The sequence below is a fragment of the Gigantopelta aegis genome, chromosome 7 (assembly GCF_016097555.1).
Source record: "Gigantopelta aegis isolate Gae_Host chromosome 7, Gae_host_genome, whole genome shotgun sequence".
NCBI classification, from domain to species: Eukaryota; Metazoa; Mollusca; class Gastropoda; order Neomphalida; family Peltospiridae; genus Gigantopelta; species Gigantopelta aegis.
The window spans coordinates 8339688-8361120 of NC_054705.1; the positions used below are offsets into that span (position 1 = coordinate 8339688).

A 21433-nucleotide genomic window follows, 5' to 3' on the forward strand; every position below is an offset into this window, starting at 1 on the left:
GTAGCAAGTGTAGTTTATGGGAGGGGGTGTAGAGACATGCTTCCCTAAGAAAATATATTGGGGGGAGAATTTATTTAAGCACAGAGGGGCTCCGTGCACCCCCGCCCCCCAAAAAAACCTGCATATGTGCTTGCATAAATAGGGGTTGGTTTTTTTTATCATAAGCCTGGGTATGTGGGGGGGTGGAGGGTGGTATGTAAGAAATAGAATACCCAATTCGTGTCCGTTAAATACCATTAAAAATGTATCCAACTTGCTTTTGCTCTTTCAATATGTTTCAAAACAACTTGTAAGATAAATGGAATCTAAAACGCACTCTCATAGTATTCTGAATTTCACAATCTTCATGTCTATTTTTCAGTCTTATAAAATTAAAATTTGTAAGACTTCAAATTATCAACAAAAATTTAATGCAGTGAGCATAACCTTTTATTTTTTAAAATAATAGGAAATTTCACTCCTTTTTGTTACATGTATGTAAACATGTTCCAGTATTTATTATGTCCCAATAAAAAGAAAAAACATACTCAAGTGTTTAAAAATATTTATTACCAACAACAGGTAACATTGTTCCCAGTGGATATCTTATAAAATGAATCCGTTATAAACATGAATATCTTAATACTTAAGATTATTCATTAAGATGCGTCATCCAATAGGGACACAACCATCGGATCAGATAGGATTTATAAATTGAATTAATGATAGATTAGATCTAAAGTAATCATACAGGGATTATTTAAACCCAGTGAGCGAAATAGGGATAATTGAATCCAATGGGTCAATCAAATAAGGATTATTTTATCCTAACTGACCAATTGTACACAAAATTACTTGACCTCAACAATACATTAGTGTTATAATTATATTAACAAACAAGTCTGTAAAGCAAAAACGATATCTTCTTCAATGCTTCAGCAATATTCACAAAAGCAAGATTCACAGTATTTTGGGGTTTTTTAAATCATCTGTGAATAATGTTTTCAATAAGCCAACACACAATGTCAGTATTCATTTCATAATGAATAAAAAACAAATTATCCACTTTGTGTAAAGAAATTTGTCCGAGTCAATACTGTAACAAGTATTCTTTAAGCTTTTGTGTTGTTGTATAACCATGATGAAATTGCAAGAAATATTGATGAAACGTTCAGCACTATGGATGTGGACTGCGTTTTTCAAAGCAGTAGTTTATACAAGTCAAACATGTTTTTAAAACAGTCGTCTAGCACTGCCACCAAAATACAAACATTCACTGTGTAAACAAAGTCATGTCGGCTGGGATCACTGTCAGCCTGAAAAACAAAAACAAAGTGTGTTTCGATTTATGACACCACTAGAGCACATTGATTAATCAGTTATCGGCTATTGGATGTCAGACATTTGGTAATTCTGACATAGTCTTAGGCAGGAAACCCACAATATTCTTTTGCCACTAGCAGCAAGGTATCTTTTACATGCGCTTTCCCACATACCTCATCCATCATGGGGATTCTATCCTATGACCATCAGGCAAGCTCCCTACCAACTCAGCTAGATCCCACCCCCTCCATCCACCCAAAAAAGGAAAGGAATGTTTGTTTACTGATCCCTCAGCACCTTTTGGTGTCTAATGTGGTTATATCAACACTTGGTCAAGAGACAGACAGACAGACAGACAGCCAGACACAGACAGAGAGACACAGACACACAGACAGAGAGAGAGAAAGAAAGAAAAAAGAGACGGGGGGGGGGGGGGGAGGGTTAAAGCTTGTTTTGTTTAACGATACCACTAGAGATTTATTAACCTTCGGATATTGGATATCAAACACCTGGCAATTTTAACATACCTTCTTAAGAGAGAAAACCAGCTTCATTTTTCCATTAGTAGCAAGGGAACTGTTACAATATTATGTACCATCCCATAGACCGAATAGCACACACCACGGCATTCGATATGCCAGTTGTGGTGCACTGGCTGGAACGAGAAATAGCCCAATAAGCCCACCAACGGGGATCAATCCTAGACCGACCAATCATCTAGCAAGCGCTTAACCACTAGGCTACATCCATCCCCTGTGTTGGACAGAATACTCACGTCTACAAGTTTAGTACGATCTAATGGCTGGAATCACAGTGGGGCAGTCTTTCTTGTCTAGCGTGTCGTCAATCACACGTCTATATTTAAGATCCACCTGATGAAGAAAAATACACACATTTCACCAGCCATGTTTAATGATGATAAAACGAATAATTATCATAATATTGTGCAAAAGATCTGGAAAACGTTTCCTAGGTCTTGACAAGTAGTGGGTTGCTGAAATTCTTTCATCAAAAAACAGTTAGATAGCACTACAATATGCTACATTACACAATAGCTCATTTGACCTCTAGCTGAAATAGCTTTTTCCTTTAATTTTTATGGATTGCAGGATTAAAATAATGACGTAGGATATCAGTTTATCCCATTGAGGCCGAATGAGAAATTCTGCTCTGCAAGCTTTTCAGCATTTCCCATTCTTACCGTCGCATGATAATGCTGATATCCTATATCCTCTATATATGCTAGCATGTTTTTTTTCGTAATTATAGTATTATTATATTACTATGTTACCTTTCCTGTGTCTGGATTAACATATGCTAACGAGTGTTTCCTCCAGTGTTCTGCAAACGGCTTCTTCGTCTGACCTTCAATTGGTTTACTGTAGTCGTACTCGTCAATACGCGTCTGTCAAAACAAAAACATTTTGTATTGTTACAATAATTATAATTACAATAAATACAATCATACAATAAATTTCAATTGGTTTACTGTAGTCATACTTATCAATTAATATCTGTCAAAACAACATTTTGTATGGTTTTAGCATTAGAACAAATTGTGGGGTGGGTGGGGTTGGAGGGTTAACATGAGTGCCTGCATGAGTGCGTGCCTCACCATAAGCCTAGACAACACTCCCCCTCAAAACCCTGCCTACGGGCCTGGAGGCCGGTATCTTATCAGTAACTCCACATGACAAGGGAGGTCACTCCGCCTGCTGATGCTTACTTTAAAGTCTTCCCGAGCGTGTGCCCCACGACTCTCCTTCCTAGCCTCGGCTGGGACGATGATCTGCATGGCATTCAGCATCAGGTTCTGTAACTCCAGTGTCTCCACCAGGTCAGAGTTCCACACCAGGCCGCGGTCCGTCACCTGACAACGCAATCAACAGGTAGTCACAAATAATAACATACACATAATAATAAAAATAATAATAATAATAATAATAACAAAAACAACAACAAGAATTCAATGGACTTAAATATATCACCTACAACAACAACAACAAGAATTCAATGGACTTAAATATATCACCTACCATAAATTGATTCAGTGAATAATTTGTCATAAAAAATCATAATTAATCTAGCTCTGAAAAAAACACCTAAAAAATATATACTTAATGATTTCAATATTTACTGTAATTGTTGTTTGACTGTTTATACTTATTTTCATGCTTATATCCAAATTAAGGTTCAAGCACACTGTCCTGGGCACACACCTCAGCTATGAGGACAGTCTGTCCATGACAGTGGTTAGTTTGTCAGCAAGAGAGAAAGAAATCGGTGCAGTGGCCTTACACCTACCCACTGAGTCCTTAAACTCGCTCTCTTGAAAAATTGGTTAAGTGGTCTTACATCTATCATTTTGATTCGATAAATTCACCGACGCCATATAACCATAAATAAAATGTGTTGAGTGTGTCGTTAAATAAACCATTTCCTTTCCTTTCTCTATAAATTCACTCTGGGTGGGATCCGGTCCCAGAAAGCGAACCCAGTACCTATCGACCTGATAAAATCAACACTATAAAATCTTAAAATAAAGACCTTGAGGTCATCCATCTGCTTGTACACCTCAGCCATCTTCAGGCAGCCCTCCTTGAGAACATCCCCTGTACGGAACACAGCAGCATACTGCTGCATGGTCTGAAATACAAGAGTTACACACAATTAAAGGGTATCTATCGCCCGTACAATACAAGAGTTACACACAATTAAAGGTTATCTATCGCCCGTACAATACAAGAGTTACACACAATTAAAGGTTATCTATCGCCCATACGGAACACAGCAGCATACTGCTGCATGGTCTGAAATACAAGAGTACCAGTATTTATGTCCATTATTCCCAATAACAGTGGTTTTCTGACAAGAATTTGTTTTTAAAAACGAACTATGATTCATATCCCAATATCTGGTGATTTTTTGTTGTTGGTGAAACGATCAAATTTATTATCAAACTAGCTGTCACAATCAGCTATCGATACCTAAATTTGACCAAGACATGCCTCAATTGTTGTCAAGCAAAAATACCTGCCGAAAACCACTTTTTGAACTCAAAATTTCAAGATATATTCAGTTGAAAAAATCTAAATAAAAGCCACCATTTTGAAAAGAAATCTTTTTTCTTTTATTATATTCCCGTTTCCGGTGAGTGTCGTGTGTAAAACAGCTGGAAATATGAATTGAGGAATGTACTGTATAGAGTGTGCTGTATGTAGACGTCGGGCGAGTTATCTCGCCTGCATAGTCAGAAGGTTAACAAAGAACAATCTAGTTTTGAATTTGGCTGAGCAGTTAAACTTGAATGTGATAACTGGAGGACTAATTGAATTTGAGAAGGGCCAGTAAGATTTTTCTTCAACTGGCCCTGCTGGCGACAATGGGTTTCATGTTAATTTTCAACCCTATACCACTGGGCTACGCCCTGCCCCCCTTGATAAATTTGTCTTGAAGTCACATGACCTACCTTCTGCATCTTCAGTCTGAGATCTGCCGTCGAGATGTTGCCCTTGGCGTATCTCAGTTTGTCGAGGTTCGCCACAGATTCTTCACCTGCGTTCTGCAATCAGAACATTCATTTACATTTAATAATGGAATGATAACAAGCATTCCAAATGTACCTCTAAAGCAAAACATTACAAACAAGTGCACAAATTTTCTTATTCCCTAAATTCAAGGGCCTTAACTCTGTGGAACATGGATAAATTCCATCTTTAACACAGATTAGGCCCTTGACAAAATTCCTTATCTACATCAAAACAGAAACAGATCAATCTCCATGAAACTCAAACTTCTTCTGTAACTTTACAAGATAAAGCTAAAAAACAAAATTCCAACTCCATATCTTGAGACATTGTGAAAAAAAAGTCCAGAAAACTAGGAGGGTCAGACTAACAGAACTGAGAGGTACAGAAAAGAAACCTACAATCCCTTCCAGTTGAGCCGCTAGGGGACTAATAAAGAAAGCAAACACAAAACAGTTTTAAATGTCGAAAGTTGACATTAATTTTTTTATTTAATTAGAAAATTCACTGGCCATTAGATTGTTACAAACATAAGTAATACAATAAAGACACAATATTGCCACAAGTACCATCAAGGTCACCTTCAGTTTGTATTTTATCACACAACTTACCGGCTTAATTTTCCCGATAGAATCGCCGGGTTTGTTTTCTGCGGCAATAGTGTTGGCACATGCTCGACCGAACACCACGATGTCGAGAAGCGAGTTGGCCCCGAGTCGATTTGCTCCATGGACAGACGCAGATGCGGCCTCACCACACGCATACAGACCAGGTATGATCTTGTCACCACCCTCAACTGTGTAGTCTATCACCTAAATACAACAAATAATTGGAAAGAAAGAAATGTTTTATTTAACGACACACTCAAAACATTTTATTTAGTTACATGGTGTCAAACATATGGTTGAGGACTACACAGATAATAAGAGAGGAAACCTGCTGTCGCCACTTCATGGGCTACTCTTTTCAATTAGCAGCAAAGGGTTTTTTATGCACCATCCCACAGACAGGGTAGTACATTCCACACATTTTGATATACCAGTCGTGGTGCACTGGCTGGAACGAGAAATAGCCCAATGGGCCCACCAACAAGAAATAACTGGAAGTCAACGACTTTTGATTAAACATAAACAGTCATTAACAAATAATTTTCAAAATGACGGTCGCCTAATACAACAATTCAAATCAATACGTTTCCACCAAGAGTATGAAGGGTAAAATTACGTACCCTAAAATCTTGGAAATGAACGGATACAATTTTTCATTTTTAGATAGATTATAGTAAGAGAACTGCTGTTTAAAATATATCTATGTATAGGAAATTTAGCGTCCAATTTCAAAATATTTCAAACCTATAACCACCTAGTAGGGGCATTTATGATCGGTTTCATTTTTATTGCGTATCCTCAAATCATTTTCTGGCAGAAAGCCTGCTTATTAAACACTAAAAACAACAACAAAAATTAATAAGGAACAAGAATAAGCATGGATAAAAGCAATCCACATAAAAAACACATCCCTAATTTTCTAAATTTCTAATAATTTTGGTGTCCACATTAAACATTGGAACCACGTTAATGTTTGTTTTGTTTAACGACACTTGGAACCATGTTAAAGCACGTTTAACTAACCTGGCCCTTGAAGTTGGTTGGGACTCCGCCCATGTTGTAGTGTACTGTGGGAAGGACGGGAATCGGCTCCTTGGTGACGTCGACCCCTGAGAAGATCATGGCCGTCTCAGAGATGCCTGGCAGTTTGGAGTGAAGCAATTCGGCAGGCAGGTGATGCAGCTGGAGGTAAATGTGATCCTTGTCTTTCCCCACACCTCTACAAAATGTGGAAATTTGATTTAAAGACACCACTAGAGTACATTGATTTATTCATCATCAGCTATAGGATGTCAAACATTGGTAATTTGGTCTAAGAGAGGAAACCAGCTACAATTTTCTATTAGTAGCAAGAGATCTTTTATATGCACCATCCCACAGAATAGCACATACCACAGCCTTTGATAAACTAATGACAGTAATTTTCATCCAGCGCCAAGAAAGTGCCATCGGTGAAGTCCTGACCTACCATAATTCATACTGCAATGACAGCAACCGGCCTTCAATGCCACAATTAGTTTTGAGCCCTGCAAAGATGTCGTCTACTCATGTCATTTATCAGTTTATTTTATGCCACCTAAATAAAAAATGGTTCATAGAACATTTTTGTTCTTTCCAAAACACTTTTCCTTTTCCTATTAGGCCAACCCAAACTGGAAATATTGACCAAAAAACACTTATAACATTTGCTGGGTCAAGATACAGTCTAATGAATGCTAACCTTCCTTCTCGGATCTCGATTGTGATCGACCTTGACACCACGTCACGCGAGGCCAGATCTTTGGCATTTGGTGCGTATCGTTCCATGAACCTCTCACCCTCCGAGTTGACGAGGAAACCACCCTCCCCCCGAGATCCTTCCGTGATGAGACAGCCAGCACCATAGATTCCTGGAAAATAAATAAGAAATATCATATTATCAGTTTCAAGTCATCTCGGAAAATTTTCAAACTACTGCTATTTTAGTCTTCAGATTGATTAAACTGAAAGACAGCTGAAGATCACTCTCCTGTACCGGTGCTAGGCAAGCAACCATATGAAGGAAGGAAGAAGGAAATGTTTTATTTAACGACGCACTCAACACATTTTATTTATGGTTATATGGTGTCGGACAATTGAATAAGGACCACACAGATATTGAGAGAGAAAACCCGCTGTCACCACTTCATGGGCTACTTTTTTTTTTTTATTAGCAGCAAGGGATCTTTTATATGCACCTTCCCACAGACAGGGTATTACATACCACAGCCTTTGATATACCAGTCATGGTGCACTGGCTGGAATGAGAAATAGCACAATGGGCCTACCGACGGGGATCGATCCCACACCGACCGCACATCAAGTGAGTGTCTTACCACTGGGCTACGTCCCGCCCCATCCAAACATTATTTAAAATGTTATTGGAAGGCGATCAATTTCTGTTCTGTTAAAACTTTACATGTCAGTGAGGAGGGGCGTGCAAGTGATCACTTGCCTTTACTGACAAAAACGGTATTTGTTGTGTAGAAACGAAAAATATTTTACTAGTCTGTACAGGCCATCGTTTACTAGTCTGCCAGAATATATTTTGATCTGTTAACCTACAGAACAATATAATATTGTTATTTACAAACATCAACAAATTACCATTCATTGAAAGCAAAAGATACTAAAATTTCTTTAATCCAAATTTTGTTTCCTTTACACTGATACTGACTTAAAATGGGTGCAAAGACTAATGATGGTACTTTTGTCTTCTTCTTTTTTTTATTTAGCTACACAACTCAACAATATTTTTTTTAACGTTTATATGGCATCAGTCCTGTGAATTTACCTGTCGGGTGGAACTGTACGAACTCCATATCCTGGTTAGGAAGTCCGGCCCGCGTTACCATCGCCGTCCCGTCACCGGTGCATGTGTGAGCAGATGTACATGAGAAGTAAGTCCGGCCCCAGCCACTGGTGAAGAAAACAAAACGTAACAACAATAACTCAACATAACATAACAGACTGGTCAGCAATTATGTAAAAGTTTCTTTTATTTAACTAGAGCACATTATTTTTAATCATCGGCTATTAGATAACAAACATATTGTAATTTTGAAGTCTTAGAGAGAAAACACACCACATTTTTCCATTGGTAGCAAGGAATCTTATATGCACCATACCACAGACAAGATAACACATACCCAGGGCTTCTAGATTATGGTAGCCCCACTCCCAAGGTTAGTGATATTCAATGTTTGGCTAGTAAATAACTACTATTACCATGCCCGATGGCTATTGAAAAACAAGTTGTCAAATGCTGCATTTAAGTCTATTTTGTAAATATGAATATTCTGGCCCCACTCCTACCTCCCCAATCTTAATGCTTTTAAACTCTATCTCCCTCTTTAGGTGACATATCTGATTATTACTGTTAGTAAAATTGTATTTTTTTCAAAGTGAAGTAGGCTACTGGATTTTTAATTGTGGCAAGTAAATTTGTTTAATTACTGATTACTAGGTGGGTTAGTGGATTTTATAAAAATTCTAGAAGCCCTGACATACGACTGCCCTTGATATACCAGTCGTGGTGCACTAGCTGGCTGGAACAAGAAATAGCCTAATGGGCCACCTGGGATAATTCTAGAAGCCCTGACCTACGACTGCCCTTGATATACCAGTCGTGGTGCACTAGCTGGCTGGAACAAGAAATAGCCTAATGGGCCACCTGGGATAATTCTAGAAGCCCTGACCTACGACTGCCCTTGATATACCAGTCGTGGTGCACTAGCTGGCTGGAACAAGAAATAGCCTAATGGGCCACCTGGGATAATTCTAGAAGCCCTGACCTACGACTGCCCTTGATATACCAGTCGTGGTGCACTAGCTGGCTGGAACAAGAAATAGCCTAATGGGCCACCTGGGATAATTCTAGAAGCCCTGACCTACGACTGCCCTTGATATACCAGTCGTGGTGCACTAGCTGGCTGGAACAAGAAATAGCCTAATGGGCCACCTGGGATAATTCTAGAAGCCCTGACCTACGACTGCCCTTGATATACCAGTCGTGGTGCACTAGCTGGCTGGAACAAGAAATAGCCTAATGGGCCACCTGGGATAATTCTAGAAGCCCTGACCTACGACTGCCCTTGATATACCAGTCGTGGTGCACTAGCTGGCTGGAACAAGAAATAGCCTAATGGGCCACCTGGGATAATTCTAGAAGCCCTGACCTACGACTGCCCTTGATATACCAGTCGTGGTGCACTAGCTGGCTGGAACAAGAAATAGCCTAATGGGCCACCTGGGATAATTCTAGAAGCCCTGACCTACGACTGCCCTTGATATACCAGTCGTGGTGCACTAGCTGGCTGGAACAAGAAATAGCCTAATGGGCCACCTGGGATAATTCTAGAAGCCCTGACCTACGACTGCCCTTCATATACCAGTCGTGGTGCACTACCTGGCTGGAATAAGAAATAGCCTAATGGGCCACCTGGGATAATTCTAGAAGCCCTGACCTACGACTGCCCTTGATATACCAGTCGTGGTGCACTAGCTGGCTGGAACAAGAAATAGCCTAATGGGCCACCTGGGATAATTCTAGAAGCCCTGACCTACGACTGCCCTTGATATACCAGTCGTGGTGCACTAGCTGGCTGGAACAAGAAATAGCCTAATGGGCCACCTGGGATAATTCTAGAAGCCCTGACCTACGACTGCCCTTGATATACCAGTCGTGGTGCACTAGCTGGCTGGAACAAGAAATAGCCTAATGGGCCACCTGGGATAATTCTAGAAGCCCTGACCTACGACTGCCCTTGATATACCAGTCGTGGTGCACTAGCTGGCTGGAACAAGAAATAGCCTAATGGGCCACCTGGGATAATTCTAGAAGCCCTGACCTACGACTGCCCTTGATATACCAGTCGTGGTGCACTAGCTGGCTGGAACAAGAAATAGCCTAATGGGCCACCTGGGATAATTCTAGAAGCCCTGACCTACGACTGCCCTTGATATACCAGTCGTGGTGCACTAGCTGGCTGGAACAAGAAATAGCCTAATGGGCCACCTGGGATAATTCTAGAAGCCCTGACCTACGACTGCCCTTGATATACCAGTCGTGGTGCACTAGCTGGCTGGAACAAGAAATAGCCTAATGGGCCACCTGGGATAATTCTAGAAGCCCTGACCTACGACTGCCCTTGATATACCAGTCGTGGTGCACTAGCTGGCTGGAACAAGAAATAGCCTAATGGGCCACCTGGGATAATTCTAGAAGCCCTGACCTACGACTGCCCTTGATATACCAGTCGTGGTGCACTAGCTGGCTGGAACAAGAAATAGCCTAATGGGCCACCTGGGATAATTCTAGAAGCCCTGACCTACGACTGCCCTTGATATACCAGTCGTGGTGCACTAGCTGGCTGGAACAAGAAATAGCCTAATGGGCCACCTGGGATAATTCTAGAAGCCCTGACCTACGACTGCCCTTGATATACCAGTCGTGGTGCACTAGCTGGCTGGAACAAGAAATAGCCTAATGGGCCACCTGGGATAATTCTAGAAGCCCTGACCTACGACTGCCCTTGATATACCAGTCGTGGTGCACTAGCTGGCTGGAACAAGAAATAGCCTAATGGGCCACCTGGGATAATTCTAGAAGCCCTGACCTACGACTGCCCTTGATATACCAGTCGTGGTGCACTAGCTGGCTGGAACAAGAAATAGCCTAATGGGCCACCTGGGATAATTCTAGAAGCCCTGACCTACGACTGCCCTTGATATACCAGTCGTGGTGCACTAGCTGGCTGGAACAAGAAATAGCCTAATGGGCCACCTGGGATAATTCTAGAAGCCCTGACCTACGACTGCCCTTGATATACCAGTCGTGGTGCACTAGCTGGCTGGAACAAGAAATAGCCTAATGGGCCACCTGGGATAATTCTAGAAGCCCTGACCTACGACTGCCCTTGATATACCAGTCGTGGTGCACTAGCTGGCTGGAACAAGAAATAGCCTAATGGGCCACCTGGGATAATTCTAGAAGCCCTGACCTACGACTGCCCTTGATATACCAGTCGTGGTGCACTAGCTGGCTGGAACAAGAAATAGCCTAATGGGCCACCTGGGATAATTCTAGAAGCCCTGACCTACGACTGCCCTTGATATACCAGTCGTGGTGCACTAGCTGGCTGGAACAAGAAATAGCCTAATGGGCCACCTGGGATAATTCTAGAAGCCCTGACCTACGACTGCCCTTGATATACCAGTCGTGGTGCACTAGCTGGCTGGAACAAGAAATAGCCTAATGGGCCACCTGGGATAATTCTAGAAGCCCTGACCTACGACTGCCCTTGATATACCAGTCGTGGTGCACTAGCTGGCTGGAACAAGAAATAGCCTAATGGGCCACCTGGGATAATTCTAGAAGCCCTGACCTACGACTGCCCTTGATATACCAGTCGTGGTGCACTAGCTGGCTGGAACAAGAAATAGCCTAATGGGCCACCTGGGATAATTCTAGAAGCCCTGACCTACGACTGCCCTTGATATACCAGTCGTGGTGCACTAGCTGGCTGGAACAAGAAATAGCCTAATGGGCCACCTGGGATAATTCTAGAAGCCCTGACCTACGACTGCCCTTGATATACCAGTCGTGGTGCACTAGCTGGCTGGAACAAGAAATAGCCTAATGGGCCACCTGGGATAATTCTAGAAGCCCTGACCTACGACTGCCCTTGATATACCAGTCGTGGTGCACTAGCTGGCTGGAACAAGAAATAGCCTAATGGGCCACCTGGGATAATTCTAGAAGCCCTGACCTACGACTGCCCTTGATATACCAGTCGTGGTGCACTAGCTGGCTGGAACAAGAAATAGCCTAATGGGCCACCTGGGATAATTCTAGAAGCCCTGACCTACGACTGCCCTTGATATACCAGTCGTGGTGCACTAGCTGGCTGGAACAAGAAATAGCCTAATGGGCCACCTGGGATAATTCTAGAAGCCCTGACCTACGACTGCCCTTGATATACCAGTCGTGGTGCACTAGCTGGCTGGAACAAGAAATAGCCTAATGGGCCACCTGGGATAATTCTAGAAGCCCTGACCTACGACTGCCCTTGATATACCAGTCGTGGTGCACTAGCTGGCTGGAACAAGAAATAGCCTAATGGGCCACCTGGGATAATTCTAGAAGCCCTGACCTACGACTGCCCTTGATATACCAGTCGTGGTGCACTAGCTGGCTGGAACAAGAAATAGCCTAATGGGCCACCTGGGATAATTCTAGAAGCCCTGACCTACGACTGCCCTTGATATACCAGTCGTGGTGCACTAGCTGGCTGGAACAAGAAATAGCCTAATGGGCCACCTGGGATAATTCTAGAAGCCCTGACCTACGACTGCCCTTGATATACCAGTCGTGGTGCACTAGCTGGCTGGAACAAGAAATAGCCTAATGGGCCACCTGGGATAATTCTAGAAGCCCTGACCTACGACTGCCCTTGATATACCAGTCGTGGTGCACTAGCTGGCTGGAACAAGAAATAGCCTAATGGGCCACCTGGGATAATTCTAGAAGCCCTGACCTACGACTGCCCTTGATATACCAGTCGTGGTGCACTAGCTGGCTGGAACAAGAAATAGCCTAATGGGCCACCTGGGATAATTCTAGAAGCCCTGACCTACGACTGCCCTTGATATACCAGTCGTGGTGCACTAGCTGGCTGGAACAAGAAATAGCCTAATGGGCCACCTGGGATAATTCTAGAAGCCCTGACCTACGACTGCCCTTGATATACCAGTCGTGGTGCACTAGCTGGCTGGAACAAGAAATAGCCTAATGGGCCACCTGGGATAATTCTAGAAGCCCTGACCTACGACTGCCCTTGATATACCAGTCGTGGTGCACTAGCTGGCTGGAACAAGAAATAGCCTAATGGGCCACCTGGGATAATTCTAGAAGCCCTGACCTACGACTGCCCTTGATATACCAGTCGTGGTGCACTAGCTGGCTGGAACAAGAAATAGCCTAATGGGCCACCTGGGATAATTCTAGAAGCCCTGACCTACGACTGCCCTTGATATACCAGTCGTGGTGCACTAGCTGGCTGGAACAAGAAATAGCCTAATGGGCCACCTGGGATAATTCTAGAAGCCCTGACCTACGACTGCCCTTGATATACCAGTCGTGGTGCACTAGCTGGCTGGAACAAGAAATAGCCTAATGGGCCACCTGGGATAATTCTAGAAGCCCTGACCTACGACTGCCCTTGATATACCAGTCGTGGTGCACTAGCTGGCTGGAACAAGAAATAGCCTAATGGGCCACCTGGGATAATTCTAGAAGCCCTGACCTACGACTGCGCTTGATATACCAGTCGTGGTGCACTAGCTGGCTGGAACAAGAAATAGCCTAATGGGCCACCTGGGATAATTCTAGAAGCCCTGACCTACGACTGCCCTTGATATACCAGTCGTGGTGCACTAGCTGGCTGGAACAAGAAATAGCCTAATGGGCCACCTGGGATAATTCTAGAAGCCCTGACCTACGACTGCCCTTGATATACCAGTCGTGGTGCACTAGCTGGCTGGAACAAGAAATAGCCTAATGGGCCACCTGGGATAATTCTAGAAGCCCTGACCTACGACTGCCCTTGATATACCAGTCGTGGTGCACTAGCTGGCTGGAACAAGAAATAGCCTAATGGGCCACCTGGGATAATTCTAGAAGCCCTGACCTACGACTGCCCTTGATATACCAGTCGTGGTGCACTAGCTGGCTGGAACAAGAAATAGCCTAATGGGCCACCTGGGATAATTCTAGAAGCCCTGACCTACGACTGCCCTTGATATACCAGTCGTGGTGCACTAGCTGGCTGGAACAAGAAATAGCCTAATGGGCCACCTGGGATAATTCTAGAAGCCCTGACCTACGACTGCCCTTGATATACCAGTCGTGGTGCACTAGCTGGCTGGAACAAGAAATAGCCTAATGGGCCACCTGGGATAATTCTAGAAGCCCTGACCTACGACTGCCCTTGATATACCAGTCGTGGTGCACTAGCTGGCTGGAACAAGAAATAGCCTAATGGGCCACCTGGGATAATTCTAGAAGCCCTGACCTACGACTGCCCTTGATATACCAGTCGTGGTGCACTAGCTGGCTGGAACAAGAAATAGCCTAATGGGCCACCTGGGATAATTCTAGAAGCCCTGACCTACGACTGCCCTTGATATACCAGTCGTGGTGCCTACGACTGCCCTGACTAGCTGGCTGGAACAAGAAATAGCCTAATGGGCCACCTGGGATAATTCTAGAAGCCCTGACCTACGACTGCCCTTGATATACCAGTCGTGGTGCACTAGCTGGCTGGAACAAGAAATAGCCTAATGGGCCACCTGGGATAATTCTAGAAGCCCTGACATACGACTGCCCTTGATATACCAGTCGTGGTGCACTAGCTGGCTGGAACAAGAAATAGCCTAATGGGCCACCTGGGATAATTCTAGACAAACTGTGCATCAAACAAGTGCTTTACCACTGGGCTACACTGAACAGTCCCTAATTTACAGAACCTAAGAAAAATACAAAGAATTTGACACTACAGTTGAATCCGTTTGGCTCGAACCCCGTCGGTGCTGGAGGAAGTGTTCGACCAATCGGGTAGTTCAACCTAACCAATCAGTCAACAACGTGTAAGTGTAAGTCGGGACTTTATTTTTGGTTCGAGCGTAGCTGTGTATTCGACCCTTCCGAGTTTGACCCAACAAGATTCTACTGTATTTTTTTCCTAGGATGTCAATAAAAATAGTCCCATGACCTGATTAATTTACATGTAATTTGCAAAGTTACCAAATTCTGACAGTATGTGATCTGAAAAATGTCACATAACGTTATTTCATTGGATATGCTACTTACTTCAGTGGGTTCTATCAACACAAACATCCATATATTCTAGATTTCTGTATAAACCCGGGTACATTTGTTTTAGTTTGTTTGTGTAATGACACCATTAGAGCACATTGATTAATCAATCACTGGCTATTGGATGTCAGACATTTGGTAATTCTGACAGTCTTAGGCAGGAAACCCACAATATTTTGTTGCCACTAGCAGCAAGGAATCTTTTCAATGCACTTTCCCACAGACAGGAAAGCACATGCCACGGCCTTTGACCTGTTGTGGTGTACTGGTTGGAATGAGAAAAAAACAATCAGTTGAATGGATCCACCGACGTGGTTCGGAAGGAAATGTTTTATTTAACAATGCATTCAACACATTTTATTTATATGGCATCAGAACCAAGGTGGTTCGATTCTGAGACGCAAGCACCTCAAGCGAACACTCGACCAACCGAGCTAAATCCCATCCCAAACTGGGCGCAATTACAGAATTCTGTCCAGTGAAGATAGCTAAGAGTGACATCCGTCTAATCCGGCATTTTGTTGTTGGGCTTCATATATCCACACCACTAGAGCCCTATGATTTGGTAATCATCAACTAGTGGATGTCAAACATTTCGTAAATTTGACAAAGAGTTAAACAGGAAACCCGCTATATTTTTGCATTAGTAGCAAGGAATCTTTTATACCATCCCACAGACAGGATAGAACGTACTTTGGCCTTTGATATACCAGTTGTGGTGCATTGGCTGAAACAAGAAATAGCACAATGGGCCCACCGACGAGGATCGATCCTAGACTGACCGCACATCAAGCAAATGCTTTACCACTGGGCTACATCCCATCCCTTGAATCCAGTTAAGACCGAGTCCACTGTATATGAAGAATTCTTACCCTGTTGCAATAACTGTATTCTTCGAGTGAAACCTGTGAATGGAGCCGTCTTCCAAACAAAGGGCAATAACTCCACGGCACTCTCCTCCTTCCATGATCAAATCGAGGGCGAAGTATTCTATGAAGTAGTGTGTGTCGTATTTCAATGACTGAAAAGAAAATCAAATAAAGACTGCGAAAATAATAGGGCTGAAAAAAGAATAAGTGGCTGTAATTTTTCACATCATTACTGTTACAAGAGAATACATTATAATTTATTCTGGAAACATAAAAGTCAAATACCAATGGATTTGGACTATAGTCCTTCCCACATGGAACGCCTTTTTTCATGCAGTGGAATTTACTACAAGTTATTTATTTCTGAGCTGATTGTTTTCTAAATTGTACACAAATTTTATAAAAAACAATTATTTTCAAAACACTTTTACTTTTTATCAAACCAAACTGTAATTACTGAAAAATATTTTTTTGTAGGAGGATGGGACAGACCACAGTCACAAACAATCCAAAGGTTTGGTGCCCTACCAGCTGAGTTAATAATAAATTCCAACTTACTGCTGCTATAAAGAGCATTTTGTATAAACAAATATCGACTTTTGCATAGAAATTAATAACTTGGTATAAAGAAACCTAAACTAAATATGCCCTTCCATACATTGGGTAAAAATACAAAACTCCACCTACCCGTCTATACAGGGTATGCAGAAATACAAAACTCCACCTACCCGCCCATATAAGGTATGGAGAAGAGAATGGCCTGTTCTGTCTGCCACTGCACAACATCTGTGAGCTTGTCCTCCTTTTCCAAAATTTAAACTTTGACCTCCAAATGCTCTCTGATAAATGTGGCCATTTTCCAGACGGCTGAATGGCATTCCATAGTTTTCCAGCTGTCAATAAATGTGATATAAAAATTACAATAAATCTCTTTTTTTTAAACTTTTCTTAAGAATATATTATTTTTAACCCTCTCTCTCTCACACACACACCTACACACACAATGTCAAACACAAACACACAAAGTTGAAGTTTTGTACATTGATTGGCTATTAGATGTAGTCACAGGTACACACACACATACACACACAATGTCAAACACAAACACACAAAGTTGAAGTTTTGTACATTGATTGGCTATTAGATGTAGTCACAGGTACACACCACATTTTCATTAGTAGCAAGGAATTTATTAGAAGTTTCTTGTTTTTACAGGACACCACATACCATGGTCACTAGTATTTGGGATATTAAAAAACTCAACTGGTCCACCAACGGAGTTCGATTCTGCGACCCAAGCACCTAGGGCAAGTGCTCGATCACCCCGTATACAGATATAGAAGCAAGAAAAACTAACACTTGCCCCAGGCAAGTAGAAAGCACTGGTGACAAGCATAATTAAATGCTGCTAGTCCCCAAGGTGAGTAGACATTTTTCAATGTTGATTTAATTTTAATTTCATTTCATAATGGGCTACTTTTACCTATAATAACCATTTAATATCTTATTTATTTATGATCACATGAATACAAATACCACCTCAGCATATTTACATTTACAATTGATTATGGATTTTATAATCGATCATCATATTGATAGGGCCAAACCAATCAATTTTTTATTATAACAGATCATCGTAACATCACTTGACTAAATGTACCTACCTCAATGACGGCTTTGGGCGCCTCCTCACACATGTACTGTATGGCGTCCTGGTCGCCCAGCCAATCGGAGCCCTTCACCGTGTCGTAGAAATGCCAGTGCCAGTCATCCGGTTCCATGTTACCCAGAGCAGCATTGATACCGCCCTGGAAACAACAACAATAAGAGAATTATCGAACTTGATACCAGTCTGTACACAGTTATCAAGGCTGATACTAGTCAAAATAAATTACTGTATACATACATGTAACAACCTGAATTCTTTTTCATCAAAATATTATAATTTTTGGGGTCGAATTATAAAGGGGTCAGAGAATATACAAAAACTACTATTGTATTGTGATCTATTATTCATTAGTCTAGTTCTTAAAAAAAAATTTTTTAATTAATAATCATTTCATAATTTTTTAAACATTCAGATGCAAATATGAACCAGCTTTCATTGTTCTAGGGCTTATACACGTGTAGTTTGCAAGAATTAAGGCTGAACAAGAAAAATTAACTGAGATAAAATGCAAAAGTACATTTTGTTTAGCACCGCTACGCAGGTTTCAGAGATCACTACACAATTTTAAAACATTAAACAGTAGTTGCTAATCAGTTTTCAATTGACTAAAAATATCGCTAATCAAGATTTTGAAAACAAAATGTTACCTGTTGTAAGTACAATGTAGCTGCTGCTGTCCCAAATTAATGGGTTTAACGTTAAAAGTTTGTTTTGTGTAACACCACCACTTAGCACAATGATTTATTCATCATCAGCTATTGGATGTCATTGTTAAACATTTCGTAATTCAGACATATAATCTGAAGAGTTAAAAGTTAAAGTTTGTTTTGTTTTATGACACTATTTTAGCACAATGATTAGTCTTTTGAGAGGAAAACCACTACTTTTTTCCATAATTAGTAGCATTAAGGGATCTTTTATATGCATCATCCAACAGACAGGATAGCACATTCCACAGCCTTTAACATATACCAGTTGTGGTCCACTGCAGGGCTTATCCTGTCCATTGCCAAATTAGCTGAATGCTAGCTAATTTTTATGCAAAGTGGCTCCAACATTTAGTGTATGGCTAATAAATTGTTTCAATAAATTAACCGATTTTGAATAAATTTCAAGGAAATGCTTTACATATTTGAAAACTGGCTAAACTACAATTTGTTCTCGTGTGAGCCCTGGCACTAGCTGTAACGAGAAATAACCCAGTGGGCTCACCACGCAAACCGGTCCTGGAACGACCGCGCATAAGACAAGTACTTTAGCATTGGGCTTCATCCCACAAAAGAGTTCACTTTTTCACTTTTTTAAACTTGGACAAAACAACATTTGACTCACCTGTGCTGCCACTGTGTGAGATCGAGTTGGGAACAGCTTCGTGATGCACGCCGTCTTGAACCCCTCATTGGCCAATCCAAACGCTGCTCTGAGACCAGCACCACCCGCCCCTACCACCACCGCATCATAGGTGTGATCAATGACGGGGTAGTCACGGGAAATCTGTAAATATCATTTACTACATGTTTATAACCACTGCATCATAGGTGTGGTCAATGACGGGGTAGTCACGGGAAATCTGTAAATATCATTTACTACATGTTTATAACCACTGCATCGTAGGTGTGGTCAATGACGGGGTAGTCACGGGAAATCTGTAAATATCATTTACTACATGTTTATAACCACTGCATCGTAGGTGTGGTCGATGGCTGGGTAGTCACGGGAAATCTGTAAATATCATTTACTACATGTTTATAACCACTGCATCGTAGGTGTGGTCAATGGCAGGGTAGTCACGGGAAATCTGTAAATATCATTTGCTACATGTTTATAACCACTGCATCGTAGGTGTGGTCGATGGCAGGGTAGTCACAGAAATCTGTAAATATCATTTGCTACATGTTTATAACCACTGCATCATAGGTGTGGTCAATGACAGGGTAGTCACGAGAAATCTGTAAATATCATTTATTTCATGTTTATCACCACTGCATCGTAGGTGTAGTCAATGACGGGGTAGTCATGATAAATCTGTAAAATTTCTAAAAATCATTTACTTCATGTTTATAGTGACTGCATCATACCAGTAGGTGAAGTCAATAACAGGAATGTCATTTGTAAATCAACAGATGAACTAAAACATATTTAATAAATTAAGGTAGCTCAGACCACTGTGTGCTTACAAAATATTTTAAATCTATACTCAAGCCTTTAATAACATCTTGAGATTTTAAGGCAGGGAACATTTTGTTGAGTATGCAAAATTCAGACATTGCTATACAATTTCGAAACACTAAACAGTTACAGTACTTGCTAATTGCTAATCAAGATTTTGAAAACAAAATGCTCCCTGTAATGTCATGGCAACACCATACAAATTCCATACATGTGACCTCATTAAAAATTGGGAATAAAGCCTCTAAAAGTTTTTTTAAGCATATAGGCCCATGTCCTAGCGAACATTCACCCAAATACAGTGTTTCTGAAATTAAACAATGGTTAAAGAATCAATCCGCACATTACACATATGAGTTATCACAATTCACATGGGTAATGAATACAAATATACCTTTCCCGAAGTAGAAACTTTGGCATCTGCATTTCGTCCATGTACTTGGAACTGGAACTGACGAGTGGTTGTGGCCAGCGGTTTTACAAGATTACCTAACTGAAAAAACAAAACAAACTTGCCAATTTAACATCCGATTCAAAACACATTCTGCAAATATATCTTTTGCTCCAAAATCCTATTTTCTGGTGTGTGTGTGTATTAATGTGGTATGGAGATTTATTATTCACATAGTTTAAGATATACAGGAAAATACAACCAGTATGACACATGTGTCATAATGATTTCACGTGTACACACAAAGAATGATGTAAATTTTGACTTGATAACATAATGCGGCTTCACCAGTCAGGCTCTAGGATTGATCCCCGTCAGTGGGCTATATTTCTCATTCCAGCCATTGCACAACGACTGGTATATCAAAGACTGTGGTATGTGTTATCCTGTGTGCGGGATGATGCATATAAAAGATCACTTGCTACTAACAGAAAAATGTAGTGGGTTTTCTCTCTAGTCCATATATGTCAAAATACCAAATGTCTGACATCCAATAGCTGATAAATCAATATGCTCTATAGTGGACACTGGTGTCATTAAACAAAATTTTAGATTTTTTTACCCCACAATATGACTTATACTAGTTTAGATAGTGAGACTGTCCCCTCCTCTAGAATATAAAATGGCTAACCAAGTAAAGCTGTGTACTCAGTCGTTTGAAGCTATAATCTGTCTTATACTAGTTTAGATAGTGAGACTGTCCCCTCCTCTAGAATATAAAATGGCTAACCAAGTAAAGCTGTGTACTCAGTCGTTTGAAGCTATAATCTGTCTTATACTAGTTTAGATAGTGAGACTGTCCCCTCCTCTAGAATATAAAATGGCTAACCAAGTAAAGCTGTGTACTCAGTCGTTTGAAGCTATAATCTGACTTATACTAGTTTAGATAGTGAGACTGTCCCCTCCTCTAGAATATAAAATGGCTAACCAAGTAAAGCTGTGT

General features: G+C 41.4%; 1 protein-coding gene across 1 annotated transcript in view; it reads right to left on the minus strand.

Moving 5' to 3' along the window:
• Positions 1-529: 529 nt before the first annotated feature.
• The window catches only part of LOC121377442 (succinate dehydrogenase [ubiquinone] flavoprotein subunit, mitochondrial-like), a 28632-nt gene continuing 7728 nt past the window's right edge, over positions 530-21433 (minus strand). The window contains exons 2-16 of the mRNA XM_041505426.1: positions 20434-20532; positions 19203-19364; positions 17866-18009; positions 16930-17094; positions 16205-16353; positions 8250-8374; positions 7158-7326; positions 6461-6656; positions 5441-5641; positions 4772-4864; positions 3850-3948; positions 3029-3172; positions 2594-2707; positions 2078-2174; positions 530-1295 (exon numbers count right to left, since the gene is read on the minus strand). Of these exons, the coding sequence (XP_041361360.1) occupies positions 2088-2174; positions 2594-2707; positions 3029-3172; positions 3850-3948; positions 4772-4864; positions 5441-5641; positions 6461-6656; positions 7158-7326; positions 8250-8374; positions 16205-16353; positions 16930-17094; positions 17866-18009; positions 19203-19364; positions 20434-20532 (1947 nt within the window). The 3' untranslated portion in view covers positions 530-1295; positions 2078-2087. The remainder of the gene's footprint in view (positions 1296-2077; positions 2175-2593; positions 2708-3028; positions 3173-3849; positions 3949-4771; positions 4865-5440; positions 5642-6460; positions 6657-7157; positions 7327-8249; positions 8375-16204; positions 16354-16929; positions 17095-17865; positions 18010-19202; positions 19365-20433; positions 20533-21433) is intronic.